The following is a 17,895-nucleotide window of genomic DNA, read 5'->3' on the forward strand; positions in this document are numbered from 1 at the left end:
GCTGAAACATTACGGCAACACCTGTATCAAACGGTGACTTTTTAAACCCAGCAAAAAGACATGGCAGAGATACTGAATTCAAGCCTGAGGGCAAAGTGAAAGGACAGCATACTCCAAGCAGTACTGATAATCACTAATGTTGAGAGAACTCCACTCTGTTGAAGACCATGAAGAGAACTTCAAAGCACTAAGGAAGCTCTACAAGGATACTTCCATCACATTTTTAGATTGGATGAAAGTAAAAGCCCTGAGGAAGAGATTAGGTCTTGTGGGTTTTTAAAAGATGGAAAGTTATCCAGTGGATGAATCATTAAATGTTTAAAGCACTGATGCTATCTTATTCACCAAGGGCTGGTGTTTTGTGAGACAGTCGTCCTCCTGATCCAACTCCTGCCACAGTAGAAGCGCAAGCCTGATTTCTGAGCTCTAGTTGTCTTCACACCTTGGACTTTTGGTTCTGCAGCAATTTGTACTTTTGTAGTTGTATAGAGAATTATGTCTTTCCAGCTAAGTGAATAAGACCGGATACCCTTGCTTTTACCTGTTCTGTCGATTGCATGATGTTGCCATCTACTGGGCTTCATGAATATAAAGTGTAAAAAATATTACCAGATTCATTTGAGAATTGAACAAAGCTTGGTTTATTAAGCAGTTACTTTTGCTTTAATAAGCAAACAGATGATACATTTTGTAAACAATATGTCAAACTTTCATGATGTGTTCCTACTGTATAAGCAGATTAAAAATTAGGCCTTTTTAAAAAAAAAAATACAGTAAATCATTATTAAATTAGTTAGCTTTTTGAAATTCCTTGAATAAAGAGTTGGATAAATCAAAACAATTTAATCAGTTCTGAAATATATTACAAGTAATAAAACCTTAAATCAAGGATGATTAAAGCGTCAAAACCTGCAAAATTATTTACATGCGATTCAAGTGTTAATACCTTTTCACATATTTCAAATACGTTAAAGTCTTACATTCCCTTCTTTCATCAAGAAGTAAGTATACTGTGTGTGTGGTGTGTAGAGTCCTCATTAGGCCAGAGTTACTCGCTGACCTGGTGTAAACAGCACAGTGTTCTGAGACTTGCCTTCTCTCAAAGCCCCAAATGACTCATAACTGCAATGACACACAAGCACAAAAATAAGTGTCAAACTGTGATTTTTTTTTAGATATAAAAAAAAAGGTAAATTAAAGTTACTCACAGATCTGTATACTTCCTCCAGTCCTGTCTGCTGATAGAGGCTCTAGTGTTCGCTAGTGCAGACATGAGGTGAGACTGACAGATCAGGACCACAGGTTTAACCGGGCCCGTCTGTCCCAAACCGATGTCCTCCTTTAAACATACACAAAAACACAACAACATGGCAAACAATCCTGGATGGATTTTATACCCAACTCATCAGATATTTAACATTATGGGATGTGTGTGGGTCTTTAACTGACTGGGCTTCTGTGATAGCTGCTTTTGATGGTGTTGAGATCGGCTCTCAGGTGCTTAGACTGCTCAGGGGTCAGTTCCTGGAAGCCCTGCTGCACGGACGACATAAGCACTGGCCCTCGAAGAAAAGTCACGTCTCGCGCTGACGCGCCGGTCAGATCGTGTGTGGTGGAGTTGGGGACAGACATGCACTGTGAATTCTGGGAGTGGAAAACACAGAGTGAAATAAATGTAATGTAATGTAAATCTAATGTAGATCATATTAAAATCATCAATATCGTCATGGCTTAATCCAGGTTTAAACTGTGTGCTTGCACTGTTTTTTCAGGTTCACAACAGACTGTGTGATACTGTGTGTTCTCTATGACAGCCTGCAATACAGGTCCTTCTCAAAAAATTAGCATATTGTGATAAAGTTCATTATTTTCTGTAATGTACTGATAAACATTAGACTTTCATATATTTTAGATTCATTACACACAACTGAAGTAGTTCAAGCCTTTTAATTGTTTTAATATTGATGATTTTGGCATACAGCTCATGAAAACCCAAAATTCCTATCTCAAAAAATTAGCATATTTCATCCGACCAATAAAGGAAAAGTGTTTTTAATACAAAAAAAGTCAACCTTCAAATAATTATGTTCAGTTATGCACTCAATACTTGGTCGGGAATCCTTGTGCAAAAATGACTGCTTCAATGCGGCATGGCATGGAGGCAATCAGCCTGTGGCACTGCTGAGGTGTTATGGAGGCCTGGGATGCTTCGATAGCGGCCTTAAGCTCATCCAGAGTGTTGGGTCTGGCGTCTCTTAACTTTCTCTTCACAATATCTCACAGATTCTCTATTGGGTTCAGGTCAGGAGAGTTGGCAGGCCAATTGAGCACGGTAATACCATGGTCAGTAAACCATTTACCAGTGGTTTTGGCACTGTGAGCAGGTGCCAGGTCGGGCTGAAAAATGAAATCTTCATCTCCATAAAGCTTTTCAGCAGATGGAAGCATGAAGTGCTCCAAAATCTCCTGATAGCTAGCTGCATTGACCCTGCCCTTGATAAAACACAGTGGCACCAGCAGCTGACATGGCACCCCAGACCATCACTGACTGTGGGTATCACTTGACACTGGACTTCAGGCATTTTGGCATTTCCCTCTCCCCAGTCTTCCTCCAGACTCTGGCACCTTGATTTTCGAATGACATGCAAAATTTGCTTTCATCCGAAAAAAGTACTTTGGACCACTGAGCAACAGTCCAGTGCTGCTTCTCTGTAGCCCAGGTCACGCGCTTCTGCCGCTGTTTCTGGTCCAAAAGTGGCTTGACCTGGGGAATGCGGCACCTGTAGCCCATTTCCTGCACACGCCTGTACACGGTGACTCTGGATGTTTCTACTCCGCAGGTCCCCCAAGGTCTGGAATCGTCTCCACAATCTTCCTCAGGGTCCGGTCACCTCTTCTCGTTGTGCAGCGTTTTCTGCCACACTTTTACCTTCCCACAGACTTCCCACTGAGGTGCCTTGACACAGCACTCTGGGAATAGCCTATTCGTTCAGAAATTTCTTTCTGTGTCTCACCCTCTTGCTTGAGGGTGTCAATGATGGCCTTCTGGACAGCAGTCAGGTCGGCAGTCTTACCCATGACTGCGGTTTTGAGTAATGAACCAGGCTGGAAGTTTTTAAAAGCCTCAGGAATCTTTTGCAGGTGTTTAGAGTTAATTAGTTGATTCAGATTATTAGGTTAATAGCTCGTTTAGAGAACCTTTTCATGATATGCTAATTTTTTGAGATAGGAATTTTGAGTTTTCATGAGCTGTATGCCAAAATCATCAATATTAAAACAATAAAAGGCTTGAACTACTTCAGTTGTGTGTAATAAATCTAAAATATATGAAAGTCTAATGTTTATCAGTACATTACAGAAAATAATGAACTTTATCACAATATGCAAATTTTTTGAGAAGGACCTGTATATATGATCAAGATGTATAAACGACAAGCTTTTTGCTGTTCTGCTGGTGTCATCTAACAGCATGATCGCCTTCTCTGGCAGGAAACAACTACAAACTCTAAACTACTGTCTCTACTGTCAACTACTGTCTCTAAAACAGAAACAACTACAGTGAAACCTCAGATTGCGAGTAATGCGGTTTGTGAGTGTTCCGCAAGACGAGCAAAATTTTTAAATAAATTTTGACTTGGTAAACGAACAAGTCTTGGTTTACAAGTACCAAGTATCATGTATTACGCATGTGCTTTATTTCTTATTTTTTATTAATTATTTGCGATGCATTTATTTTTTTGGGCTGTGGAACGAATAATTTAAGTTTCCATTATTTCTTATGGGAACGAATTATGTTCGTAATCCAAGGTTCCACTGTATCTGTATAAGAGTAGAGCTGCTATGCTTTAAAAGCTGCTATGCTTTATATTGTCATGGGGACATTTCCACATAGAAATACAATGCAGTGTTTGTTTAAACACATTTTACATCTGGATAAAAGACGACACCATGGAATACCGATTCTTTAAAACAAACATAGCGGAAAAATGGAACCATATTTTTCCTGTTAACATTCATTAGCATTCATGGAAACAAAAACATTTTCAAACGTGCTCGACTCTACTCATGACTATTTATAATGGCAGCTTTTTTAGGCTGCTACAGTAGGTGTACGTCTAGATCACAGCTGGTTAAAGGGATAGTTCAGGTTTCTTGAATCAAAATTGATAGATAAATAGATCTTAATATTAATTTTCCTGCTCTGTACACTGACCATAAAACTTGTAACTCAAAACATGAGTACAATATAGTTAATCAGGGACAAATCTCACAACCTTTGTTTTGTGCAAAAATGCATTCCAAAGTTCAGCTGAGACTCACATTAAACTTTTCTTTTCTAGTTCCAGAGAAAAAAAATTAAAACACAATTTAATTTAGCCCATTGGGACTGCAGAAGCTTCATCTTAGTCTCAGCTGAACTTTAAAATGCATTCTTGCACAGGATTGTGGAATTTGGCTCTATTTACTGTCTACATTGTATATGCAGGGTATAAACGTCACAGTCAGAGCAGGAAAAAAAATTATAATAATAATGGGAACATACCTATATGCACTTAATTTTTAATTTAATACTAAAAACTTATTAATCCCTTTAAACCATCAACTAAATTGACTGCAGAGGAGGTCAGACTAGACTATCTCTAAACAGACTAAAATGATTTTTACCAGCTCAGAAGGTGAATGGTGGCCTAGCTCTAATTCAAATGAGCTGCCAAAGTACAGGCGCCAGATATTGTGGTCCAAATCTTCAGTGGGGATCTCGCTGTGCTCCAGTGCCACCGCAGAGGTCTCCATTCCAGCCTCAGTCTCTCCAGCAGAGTCGGCAGAGCCACTGCTGTGGTTCAGGAAAATCAGCGATGATACGCTTACTTCACTGTCTGATCCTGAGCCCAAATCCTGCACCATAATCGAAGAAATAATATACATTGTAAATTAGATTTTTTATTTATATATGTATTTATATTTATAAATATATATAACCTACCGTTCAAAAGTTTGGGGTCACTTGCAAATTTCTTTGTTTTTGTTTAGTGATTTATTTTCTACATTTTACAACAATAGTGGGGATTTCAAAACTATAAAATAACACATATGGAATTAGGTGATTACGTAACAACAACAAAAACAACAGTTAGTTGTTATTTTAAGACACGGAGGTCAGCCTTTTTGTAGCCTTTCGGGGCAGGAGTAGCTCAGTGGTTAAGGCTATGGACTACGGTTCGGAAGATCCCAGGTTCAAACCCCGCAACCACCTAGTTGCCACTGTTGGGCCCTTGAGCAAGGCCTGTAACCTTCAATTGCTCAGATGTATAATGAAATTAAAAATGTAAGTCGCTCTGGATAAGGGCATCTGCCAAATGCTTAGATGTAGATGTAAGAGTTCTTGCAAGAACAGTATTGTCAAATGCATTTGCAAAATCCGTCAAGCACCATAATAAAATTGGCTCTCATGAAGGCCATCCCAGGAGGGCGAGACCAAAACCTACCTCTGCCGCAAGTTCATTTAGAGTTATCAGCCTGAAAAATGACCAATTAACAGCACCTCAGATAAGAGGCGTTATGAAGTCTTTACAGAGCATAAGTAGCAGACACATCTCACTATTAACTGTTCAAAGGAGATTAATGCATATTTTGGACACCTTCAGCATTCCTTACAATGTAGAAAGAAATAAAAATCAGGAACGATCATGGAGTTAGAAAGTGACCCCAAACTTTTGAACGGTAGTGTATATATTTGATATGTTTTAAAATAACACGAAGTTGTCACTCTTCATTCGCAAAACCTTCAGGGGGAAAGTGGCTTCTGACCACAATTTGGTTAAGACCGGCTGCATAAGTGCTCTTATTATAGTTAACACAATTACAACGTGGATTAATGTGGAAATTTACTAGCGGATTTAAACAGATTTTTTAGCATAAATAAAATTTTAGGCTCCACCATATAGTACATCTGGGGTGTGAGGGAAAAGCTGAAATGTTTTGAAGATGAAGATGTAAAATAATGTTGGTGAATAAATGCAAGTTGGTGTCCAACAAACCTAAAGGGCAGTTCATCATAGATGTATTCACGAGCCATGATTTTCATTACTGCAAATACACTCTCCTGATGTGAATTTCAGGGATTTTAAGTGTTTCAGTTATTTTCCCATCTACAGTACATTTTACAACATTTCTACAGTTTTTACATGTCGCATTTAAGATTTAAGAAAAGTTAAGTATAGACAAGTCTATGCCATAATAAAGCCACCATAAAGTTTTAAATGTGTGTGTGTGTGTGTGTGTGTGTGTGTGTGTGTGTGTGTGTGTGTGTGTGTGTGTGTGTGACTCACAGCCAGCATGCTAGGTCCCAGACTGCTGTGAATGGCCTCCAGCTGAGCATTGTATAATAGTCCTTTCAGGTCAGCTCCTGTGTACAGCTCCGTGCCTTTTGCGATCTGCTCCAAGTCCACATCTGTAGCCAATGGCACAGCATGAGTCAGTGCCTTTAGGATCTCCAGCCTGGCCTCCTAAAGGAAATAACACTTATAGTCACACATCAGACCACCTAAACACTGACTGCATTACCATCAGACTGAAGAGTGCAAATGCCAAGCTGCGAGCATGATATTTCATCATTCCCTCCCTATGTTACTCATGCATATTATGCCTTCAAATAATTAAATCTGTTTCCATAGTAACAGGGTGCAAATGGGAATGTGTAGAGCCTGGAGCGCATTTAATTCTAAATGTTACCAGTCTAGTTTAAGACAACATTTTTTATTATTTTGATAAATGTCTTCCATGCACAAGGATATGTACAATGTCGTGGAGGGTCAGCATCCACCACAGTTTGATGAGATTTCTGCTTAAATACAGCCACGCTCGGTTAATTACCAAGTTCAGCGGGTATGATTTTGTGTTCTTGAATTACAAACAGTGTTGGACACTCCAGGCCCTCTAGGGCTGGTGCTGTATTCTGATGTACTAAGACCTAAAATCCATTTTCAATAAGTCGTACAAGACTGACCCTGTCTGGAGGAGGGCAGTACAGGGTCTTGTCCAGCCGCCCAGGCCTCAGCAGTGCAGGGTCGATCAGATCAGGACGACTGGTGGCTCCCAGCACGTACACCCCTGAGATTTCACAAAATATATTGATGCATTAAAACTTATGACATTTTGTGTGAACGTCTGCTGCCAATATAAGTCTCAACGGGCATTAGCAAAAAAATAAAGAATGATGAGACACTGCTGAACATTATGAAGGGATGGGTGTCTCTTTCAATCCATCTTGTTTATGCCATGATTACTTATTAGATTTAAATAAATATGATTATGAACAGTTTTTCTCATGAATAAATGATATAAAAAGAGCTTATTGCTGGGAAACTCTCCTTATTATATATTTATATTGTCATGGGTACATTTCCACATAGAAATACAGTCAGTAAGTGCCAGATGACTTCAGTTTCAAGAGCACGTTCGTAAATTGGATTTGTTCTTAAGTCCGACAAAGTGAGTCTTAAGCCCTATTCGGACGGGAATGGTTTTACAAACGACGTTTGAGTTTTCCTTTTTTTTAGATGACGTCTGTCATTTTATGTATGCATTCGGACGGGACTAACAGCTCCGTGTTTATTACGGAGGCAGGAGTGTCTGTGTTTTACATGTGGGCGTTGCACAAGATCACATGTCCACATCTACATCTATTATTGGTGCACAAACTTGAATACCGGCGCGCTAGTGATAGTACGGTAGTTCACCTTGAACAAAACACACAGGAAAAAAAACAAAAAACAATTCGGCAATCACAGACATTCGCATTCGGACAGGATTAAATTTCTCAGAGGATCTCCGAGTTTGCTGAAAAACAGTAGGTCATTTGCTCTGGAATTTTTACAGAGGTCGTGTGAAAGAAAGACAGACATGGCAGATTCGGACGGGATCAAAATCACAAAGTACGTCTGTGAAACAGAAATTTCTCTAACGACCCCTTGTAAAACTAGTCCTGTCTGAATTGGGCTTTATACACATTTGACACAAATATGCATAGGAAAGCATACCAATCCACTTGGCCAAATCTGACCTGTGCAGCCGTCCCCTTTCCCCACACTGCCATCATGTGGCCAAAAACCCTAACCACATGTAAACCTTTTTAAACATGCCTAATGCGTACTTAATCTCACACGTGTTGTCTTTTGGTTGTGAATTATATGAGACTATCTGGGAATTATAGAGGGGAATCTGGTGATGTATTAGGGTCAGCTGTTTAAATTTAACCAAGGAAGGAGGGTCAATGCTACATGGTGTTTACTGTGCACTTAAACAGATGACATTTTGTCTCACAGCTGTTAGGATTGTTTTCAATTGAACTGTGAACTCCGTTTTGTTTCACCAAATATTCACCATCATGATAGCCATTTTCTATCATTGTGCTCCAGCACTCATTTCTCCCGCACCCCTACACGCGCGCACACACAATATACCGGCCTTGGGACATTTTATACATTCACTTACACTGAAAATATTGTATATATTTAAAAAGTTTGGTATCTGGTACAATGCAATGTCTATGTTTTGTACAACACATGTAAGCTACTTCTATGATTTGTTCACACTTACGAATGTTCATAGAACCACGGTCCGCTTATATCTGCGGAAATTTGTAACATAAATGTTTGTAGTTTGGGGACTTACTATATAGAAGTCATGAATACTGTGAATGAATTTACTTTAGTGGTGTCCCATATGTCAGCCAATCAGAAATCAGTATTTTCTACAGCTATAGGATAAAATTTAGACGTCCACCATACATCTGGAGCTACCGTGTAAATCTGTACGAACAAGACATTTGCGTGAAGTTTGCGTAAAATAATGTGCTCAAATAAAGTTATGTCCAACAAAGCTAAGAGGCAGTTCATACTAGACGTATTGATCAGCCCTAGTTTTTATCATACAGTGCAAATACAGTTTCCTTATGTAAAGTCAGGGTAACTTAAAATCCCAGAAATTTGGTGTGTTACTCTCCTACTCACCCTGCAGCCCTTCGACTCCATCCAACTGTGTGAGCAGCTGGTTAACCACTCGGTCAGTGACCCCTGTACTGTCATGTCCTCTGCGTGGGGCCAGGGAGTCGAACTCATCAAAAAAAAGGATACAAGGCTTAGCTGCTTGTGCTCTACAGTGACATAAAAAAAACAAAACCAAAGATGAAATAATTTTTGAGAATTATGAGAATTTATACTCCAGCAAGGTTAAATGCTCCAGTTGGCCAGTAAGTGCAGTAGTTTCAGCTACAGTGTATCATAAACAATTGATTAATATCAAGGAGCTCTTTCTAAACAGTATTTTTCTATTTTATATTAACAGCTGGTAGGTACCCCAAAATGAACAACAAATGATTAGTAAAACTTATAATAATTTAAATGGCAATGTTTTTTTTTAATAAGTCTCAGTTTCCCAGCACTAAATCCAGATTTTTTGCTTTTTGATTTCTTAGTAAAATGCCTCTTTGGGTTTGGAAATGCTCTGGTATTCCTTGCGGAACTGAATGTTTTTTTTGGAGGACTATGATACGAACCTCTGAAACACATCCCTCACGGCCTGCTCACTAGCACCGATGTACTTGCTGAGCAGCTCAGGTCCCTGGAGGAGCGCAGAGAACAGTTTAATCAATCGGCTCGACTAAGATGCTGACACTTAAACTATGCCAATACACAACACAACAAATAAAATGTTCAAGGGTTTGCAAACTGTCAAACGGTATTCTTTTCAGCATGCACACACAAAAATACTTGGCTTAAAAAACTCCTATGATACATACACTCAGTTTTTACTTTTTTTTTTTTAATTGAAAGGCAACTGTCATGCCTTAAAGAAAAGGCTTTTCACTTTGGTAAGTGATGGTAGCAGAATTTAAAGCGTACATTCTCACCTTAATACTGATAAAGTTCATGCCACTCTCCTTGGCAACAGCTCCAGCCAGCAGAGTTTTCCCAGTGCCAGGCGCGCCATAAAGCAGCACACCAGATCGATGGCGAATTGGCAGACTCGAAAAGAGCACGGGGTTCTGCAATATACCATACTGCACATTAGCAGACAGCTAGAATGTCCAATATGAGTAATTCTTATTAAAAGTGATGCATCTCTTTAGATTAATGGCAAAATGTCTAGTCGCATAGACTTGATCTCAACCTTCACAGAGTGGCTGCTAAAATGTTACGAGAAAATGACTCACTGCTTCACCTCCATCTCCGCTTTACCTTGGCAGGCAGTAGAACAGTGTCCATAAGAAGTTGGCGTGCATGATGAAGACCGCCCACCTGCTCCATCCCTGCGACACTAGGCACCGGCAACAGCACTCCCCACAGAGAGGGAGGTGTGAAACCCTGTAGAGCGTGATGCAAGTCCATGCTGCTCAAACACTCACCTGCAGGACATCACAGATCTTCAGATAAACATGTACCATGCACATCATATCAGTCAAACTTTGCTAAGTGCTTGCCTTGAGTATTGCCGTTAGCTCTGTTGTGTACAGCACTGGCATGGATGGCCCTGTCCAGTAGAAGGTTCAGATCTTGTGGAAGATAGCCTTCAGTTTTCATGGCAATGCTGTCCAGATCAAGAAACCCAGAGTCGTCTGCAGATGTGAGGTTTTTACTGGTCATCAGTGACCTCAGGATGTCCACTCTCTGGATCTGTAGGGAGAGAGTCCCAGTATAAATGGCAAATAATCCATATATAAATGTAGCAAGATAAAGATAGCTTATCTCAGTGAAGACAAGTCAAACCAGGACATTTCATTGAGCAGAATAACAAAACAGAGTAAAAACTCCCTTTATTTCTCTAAAGAATCCCCTGCTTCAGTAATGCACTTAACCCAGTGTTTCACTAGTACTTGGAAACTATCAGGGTAGAAAGTTTTCTCAGAAAGCCAAAGCTAAGACTGGACTGCCTGCTTCACGTCTAAACGCTGGCCTTCCAGGGACTCCTTTAATGGCCCAAGCATGAGGAAATGTCTTGAAGTGAGCTCAGAATAAGCCATTATTAGTTAAACTAAAAGTATAATGATTTAATTTACAGGGTACATCACAACGCTCATATTTTACCATTTTTGTTACCTACTCCCTGTTTAGAATTAATAAACCTTTTAACATTTATACAACATTACACATAATATATGAATTATGTAATTATTATGTAATTATTATATTAAGAATAATATTAGTACAAGACAATGACAAACACAATCAGGCTGAAATGGAGACCATCTCTTGTTTAGTTTGGCAGATTTCAATCAGTCTTTTTTTATAATAAAGATTACTTGAAGCACTTTATAAATTTGGTTTTACATAAATGTTGACTGCTCCAACAACTGCCCTTAGAGATTTAATGACGTCTTGTGCTCTTTTCCCTGTACAGTAAAACATGATGCGATTGCTGCCCATGGTAATCACTGATTACGTCCTCAGTAACGTAACGACAGATGCAGCAGACAGAGATTAGGATGGAATTGTTTTCCCAATCACCTCAAAGTAAAATTCAATTGGTGTGGAAATAATCACTGCTGTGATTTCGACTTTTGTTCTGTAGCCTACACCGATTGCTATTAATGTGTTTAATCTAATAAAGAAATCTGACATGTGACAGTGTGAAGATGTGAAATACTATTTACTTTTCTATGCATAATAAACCGGTGTGATTATAAATATGTACTGTATGCAAACAGTTTTTTGAGCCAACCTGGTTGGGGGGCTCGATTTTACAAAAGCTCTGAAAGAAATGTGAACCCTGGACTTCAGTCAGCACCGGGTGAAGAGATTGTTCATTCTGCGCTGTAACCAGCAGAGTCACCAAACTGGAGCGTTCCACCACTTCATCCACCAAATCCTTCAGGCCTGAGCAAAACAAACAAAACACACACACAGACACACAGTGTCTCACAATTGAATCACTGTTTCGAACATAATTAGCATAGTAGGAGGCTGTAGATTACTCTGTGCAATGTGGTGATGCAGCACTGCCTCTGCACCCTGTTCCTGTTCAGGCGTGGTAGCGGCTCCAGTCACGTGATCCAAATCATCCAACAGGACCACTGACGGTTGTCTCCACACTGCTTGCTCAAAGACCTCGTCCAGTCTTTGCCTCACTGTGTCTGCTCGTTTTCCTGTGGGATGTGAACATCATGCATATAATAGCACTGCTGATTGGTCTAAAAGTATTGATTAGTTTTCTATAACAGCAGGGTTTCCCAGCTGCAAGACAAATCAAAGGTTTAAACAGTAATGGTCTCCTTCTAAAAAGGTTTAGTTTCTGTATTCAGACACTACTCAGGAAACCGGATTATAAAATTGTGTGTAATTGCTCTTTGCCTACCTTTAAGTTTCTTGGAGTCCAGGATCTCGATATGGGTATCCAGCTCTTCCAGAGCTTTCGTGCAGAGAGCCTTAGCTAATGAAGTCTTTCCACTGCCCTGAACATATGCACAGAGAGAAATATTCTAAATGAATGCACTGAATAGGAAAAACCTTAAGGCCTTGTTGCTATAATGGTCTACCTTTGGGACTTGCACTTAAATGTCTAAAATTTCTAATTGAAATGGTCACCTTAGCTCCTGTGATGAGCAGCGCTCCACTCCGGAGGCCACACCCAGTGGACATCAGCTCACATGAGAGTGGACCTCCCATCAGACTGTGGGAGATGTGCTCAAAAGCACATATAGCGATGTCCTTTACACCACTGAGCAAGCAGAGATCTGATAAGTACTCTATGACACTCGTTTGACACTTAAGCATTATGTTTTTGATGTAGCATAATGTGTTATTTACCCAAGAGAGCTGAGGGCAGGAAAGCCAGCGCAAGGTGACCTGTCTGCATCGTGCGCTGTTGTATGGATCGACACATAAGGCTCCTTGACAACCTAGATCAAATAATAAAATGCCTTGTTTTAGTGTAAAACAAAAGTGAATAGAAATATAGAGAATGAAAACATCAGATTATGCCTGCACAATTAATAACAAAAAATTACATTTTATTGCATTATTCTAGCACTTATTTATTTGTAAGTTAGATTCACAAATGTTTCTCTGTTAAAATTATTTAACTGTCTATTTATTATGTGTGTGTTTGTGTGTGTGTGTGTGTGTACCGTGCAAAAAGCTTAAGCACCATACCTTAAATTTTGTTATTCATGTTTATCATGTCTGCATTATAATGTATGAAACAATTCAATATTTCCAAAGACATCTTAAAATATATTAAATGACTTTACCAAGGAACATTTGCATGCCTGTAAAAAAAAATTAACATGTTACATAGAAGACCAGTTTTTTATATAGAAAAAAAAATCTTATACTGCCTCATAGGTTTTGTATGAAAATAGAAAGAAGTAAGAAGTACATATTTTAATGCTCTTTATATACATTTCCTTTATGTATAAATGTTTTCAAAGGAATCTTTGCTTATGGCTTATTTGCTTATTACACAGAACTGTAAGTAAAACAGCGGTTATGAGTTCTTCTGGTAACTTTGTCACACTTGCTTCTTTTTATTTTCATTGAAAGCCCATGATCCTCCATTAGTCTAAAAACTGGTATGTCATGAAATCTATTGCTTTCTTTACAGACTTGCAAATAATCTTCTGTGAAGTTATTTATTTATTTATTCATGTTTTAGTTCTGTTTGGATAGTAATAAGAAATGTACATAATAAACACTGTATATAACAAAATTTATACTAAAGATAATATGGTGCCTAAGACTTTGCACAGTACTGCGCGCATACACACACACACACAATATAAAATAATCAATTCTGTCAGTGGAATGGAAATAAACGCTTTATGACTCCAGAAATTAGGCACAATATTACTGGACCCTGAAATAAGTAGCATTACATTTGAATAGTTGAATTATGGTCATGTGAACTGTCAGGGTCTTGGAATTCATTTTAAATTTCCCTACATGTCCCTGAAAAATTGCTGAGATACCTTGAGTTCAATTTATATATTTTAACATGTGAATGATTACGGGTTTTTTAAATGCATAGAGTGCAAAAAAAATTGCACAAAATTCTCATATTTTTTATATTTAATATGTCATTTGAACTATTACTGTTCCACCGTATATCCATCATGTACCTGTATATCTGCTTGATATAGGGCACTTGTAGATAAAAGAAAGATCTCGTCCACTTGCTTTAGCTCGGCTTCAGGTTTCAGTACAGTCAACATAAACTCAGACTTTTCTAAGAAAACATCAGGAACCAAACAAGCATTAAAGGCAAATCATTACTTGATAGGTAAAACCATAGGCGCATTGTTTATACCTTCATTGCACCGCAGGACAATGATGTCGGTCCGTGCTGTTAGACACGCTAAAGGCTGATGGCTCAGAGCATGAAGCCAGCCAAGGAAAGCTGACTGAACGTCTTCCTCTCTTTCACTCTCAGCCTGCAAAAACATTTTTCTTATAACAGAAGTGATCCACTATGTGGATTAAATAAAGTTCATAGCTTTTATGTGAAAGATAAAATGTTTTGAAATGTGCTAGGTACTAATTAGAAACTAGTAGATGGAGGAGACACACACTCACCAGCGGATGTAAGGGCTGAAGTGAAACAGCTAGTGCTACTTTAGGGGTGCATCTCAAAGGACGGATTTTCACAGCACAGTGTGTATCAACGCTCAACCTGCCTCGTAAATTGCTTGGGATCTGAAGAAATAACACAATGACATCTGATCATCCTGTGTTCATCATAAGGAAAGACATAAGCATCTTTTAGTCCTTTCCTTTCACTATTAGCATGCAAGTTGAACATCCATTGATCTACGTATTAAAAAGCTAAACAGTAGTATAATAACTGAATAATACTCACCCAAACCTTCCCACTATAAATTTCTCCCACTTTACAGAATGTCTGATCCAGTTGCAGCTTCTGTACATCGTGGCAAATCATCCTAACCACCACAGATTCTTCTGTGTGTTCCTGCATTTCTGTATCAATCTGAGAGCCGCTGCTCTTCTTCTTCTCCAGCGCTCGTCTAGCTTGCTCCCTCATTTCCTTGGGAGATTGAATCTTTGATAGTCTACCGTAAGTTAATACAGACTGTCCTCTACTCCAACGGTCTGATTCGTGCCATGGGAATACATGAACGTCCCCATGACTTGACCCGAGATGACTGATTGCTGCCGGTGGAGATTTACACACTCGAAGTACGCAATCTTGGAAGACAACAGGGATACAAGGCACTTCAGGAATTTCCTTTGCAGGCTCATATTTTCCCGTGAACACATACCTTAACAGACTCCTCAGCTCAGCCATACCACCCCGATTACTCTGCCTGCAATCTGGCTGATTGGTGATGGACTCAGGCAGAGAGTCGGTTCCAGTGGAGGAGGTAATAGATAAGGATGTGAGATCAGCGGCCTGCTGCCTTCGCAGAAGTTGGTTTTTTGGTTCTGTACCTGGGTAAGCATGAAGAAGTTGCCTGCTTTCAGGTCGAACTTTGGGAGAGACCACCAGTTCAGTGAACTGCTCCAATCGGCCGTATGAGACAGAAGGAGAGATGGAGACTATAAAGGCAAGAGTGGAAAGGCTTTACAGAGAGCACTGCAAAGAGTACACAATTTCAACAATGCATTGAGGTTATTAACCTATCTTGATGTAGATGACAGTGTGTTGGTCCACCCACACAGGGAACACTGCATCCCTGAAGACCACTCGGATCTGGTCTAAAAGTTGCTGTTCTAGTGCCAAGCAGTGAAGCTCCTGCAAACATTTAAATACTGTATGTACTTAGTCAAAATTTAAGAAATACTGTAATGGATAACTGTGTATTTATTATGCAGTCCCTTGGCTTGTTTTTATACAAAGAAAGTTGCTTGATTAATATAATATAAAAAATATTAATTAATATATATATTATACAGTCACATTATACATCAAAAGCTAAATATAATTTCATAATAAACCCCAAGTCCCAAGGAGTATTGTTGTCTCCTCACACCTCCGGGCGTCTCCAATTTTATCCTGAACTCAGGTTACTGTTTGTGGTAAGTTTTTTTAATGTTTTCCTGCTTGTGTGGGTTTTCTATTTGCCACCATGCTACCAAGAACATGGCAGTAGGTGCAAAAAAAAAAAAAAAACTAGTCACAAGTAAGTCTGGCAATGCATGTGCAATAAGGATAGGAATCACCAGACACCTCCCAATACGATATTATCATAATATGTAGGTGCTGATTCTATAATTATTCCAATTTTATAAATATCCTGATTCAATATTACATTTTTTTCAGATTTTGTTACATTTTAAACCTTTTAAAAAGGACAGGTACAGGCTTCTGTGCTTGTTACAAGCCTGTGCTCATTTATATCTGAGGTTGATCGGTCGATCTCTGGTCATAGCCAGTCAAACTGAAAACCAGCCAGTTTTGGTCACTAGCCGATCTACCAATTTTTCTCTATTATAAATGTTTTTAGTCGATTTTGGAGTCAGCGTAGTGATACACAAAAGAATCACAACTCATAACTGAATCAATTTCCCCCCATCTCTAGTGATCTATTATCATTTATCATAGCAACAGCAATAAAGATTTACATTATGAGCATTGTGTCCAGCCAAAAGCTGAAAAGGTAAAACTTGTTCCGTTATGTATTAATACTGCCATATAATGTACACTAATGAGTCATAACATTATGACCACTTGTCTAATATTGAGTTAAAAAAAAAACCAATGACCTGTGTGTTCTAACACCTTTCTATTGGAGAAGAGCCAAATTGTGATGGCTAGGGAAGGAAAACCGGTGAATTGGTGACAGGGTGGCCAAGGCTTACTGGTGCACGTGGGGAGTGAAGGCTGGTCTGTGTAGTCTGATCCAATAGAAGCACTAGTGTAGATCAAGTTGATGAAAAGGTTAATGCTGGTTGTGATAGAAAGGTATCAGGACACACAGGTTATCACTGTTATGGTGGCAAAAGGGGAGACCTACTCAATATTAGGCAGGTGGTCATTATGTTATGGCTGATCAGTGTATTTGGTTAAGTGTAAATTGCAAATGCTAATAAGACCTCACCAGGATTTCCCAATCATCTGAAGTGAGAGGTTCCACAAACACCTGCTGCACTGACTGCACCTGAGCACATGGTCTCAGGAACCCCTAAGGGGAAAAACAAACAAACAAACAAACAAACAAAGTACACTGGAAATTACTCGCCTTTCAAAACAGTGAGATGGAAGTCAGTGTGATCACAGCTTTAAACTGAGTTACCTGTGTTCCTTCACATAACCCAAGCTTCTCTCCCAGCTGTCTGCTGAGCTCAACCCTGTCCTCCTGAACTGATGATGATGTGTTCCCACCTCTGATCCAGCTTAAGAACACGGGTTTATCACCATCAGCCCAGGACAACTCCAACACCTGACTCTGCATTTATCACACACACAGGATTCAGGCTTAGAGAGAGAGAGAGAGAGAGCAAGGACACATGACAACACTGTTCAGCTTCATACACACCTCTCGGAGACACAGCAGAGAGATTAAGTTGGGTGACAAGTGGAGAAAGCAGTTTTTGGAATTGTTAAACACCAGTGTAACCGGTTGAATCCCATAGCTGCCTAACATTGCATGGGGAAATTATCTGAAATGTTTATTTAGGATGGTTATGCAACTCTCTGATACTGTTGAGCTAACTAGCTATCGTGAACAGACAAGCTGCCATGCTAACCATGTCAATAGTACAGGCCAGGCATGAATAACAGAGCTGTCGATACCGCGATTAGCCACTAGACATTATAAAAATGATTGCTATACTCATTTAAACGCGTATAAAAATATTATTTAAATTATTTAAAAAAAAAAATAGCTTTAGGGCAAGTCTGCCAACATTCCGACCAGTGTGTTTAAGTAAATGTATACATTTT

At 39.2% G+C, this 17,895-nt stretch overlaps 1 protein-coding gene across 1 annotated transcript; it reads right to left on the reverse strand.

Annotated features, from left to right (window-relative positions):
- Window positions 1-625: 625 nt before the first annotated feature.
- On the reverse strand, window positions 626-17,699 carry pex1 (peroxisomal biogenesis factor 1). The gene is made up of 24 exons (XM_053491340.1): window positions 17,489-17,699; window positions 17,246-17,398; window positions 17,051-17,134; window positions 15,630-15,744; window positions 14,851-15,548; window positions 14,568-14,687; window positions 14,302-14,425; window positions 14,114-14,220; window positions 12,804-12,895; window positions 12,582-12,714; window positions 12,352-12,448; window positions 11,972-12,142; window positions 11,719-11,873; window positions 10,481-10,673; window positions 10,239-10,405; window positions 9,911-10,045; window positions 9,557-9,621; window positions 9,012-9,154; window positions 7,007-7,110; window positions 6,330-6,506; window positions 4,666-4,896; window positions 1,450-1,644; window positions 1,209-1,339; window positions 626-1,122 (listed from the first exon to the last, which is right to left on the reverse strand). The coding sequence occupies exons 1-24, from the start codon at window positions 17,594-17,596 to the stop codon at window positions 1,038-1,040; spliced, it is 3,783 nt and encodes a 1,260-aa protein (XP_053347315.1). The 5' UTR covers window positions 17,597-17,699; the 3' UTR covers window positions 626-1,037.
- Between the last annotated feature and the right edge of the window lie 196 nt (window positions 17,700-17,895).

This window comes from Clarias gariepinus, chromosome 3 (genome assembly GCF_024256425.1).
Source record: "Clarias gariepinus isolate MV-2021 ecotype Netherlands chromosome 3, CGAR_prim_01v2, whole genome shotgun sequence".
NCBI lineage: Eukaryota > Metazoa > Chordata > Actinopteri > Siluriformes > Clariidae > Clarias > Clarias gariepinus.

Coding starts and splice junctions, on each gene's coding strand:
- pex1 (XM_053491340.1), bottom strand. CDS start 17,596: ATGTTAGGCAGCTATGGGATTCAACCGGTTACACTGGTGTTTAACAAT. Junction 15,745..17,050: donor CAGATGATTGGGAAATCCTG/GTGAGGTCTTAT, acceptor AAATGTTTGCAG/GAGCTTCACTGCTTGGCACT. Junction 4,897..6,329: donor TGGGACCTAGCATGCTGGCT/GTGAGTCACACA, acceptor ATTATGGTGCAG/GATTTGGGCTCAGGATCAGA.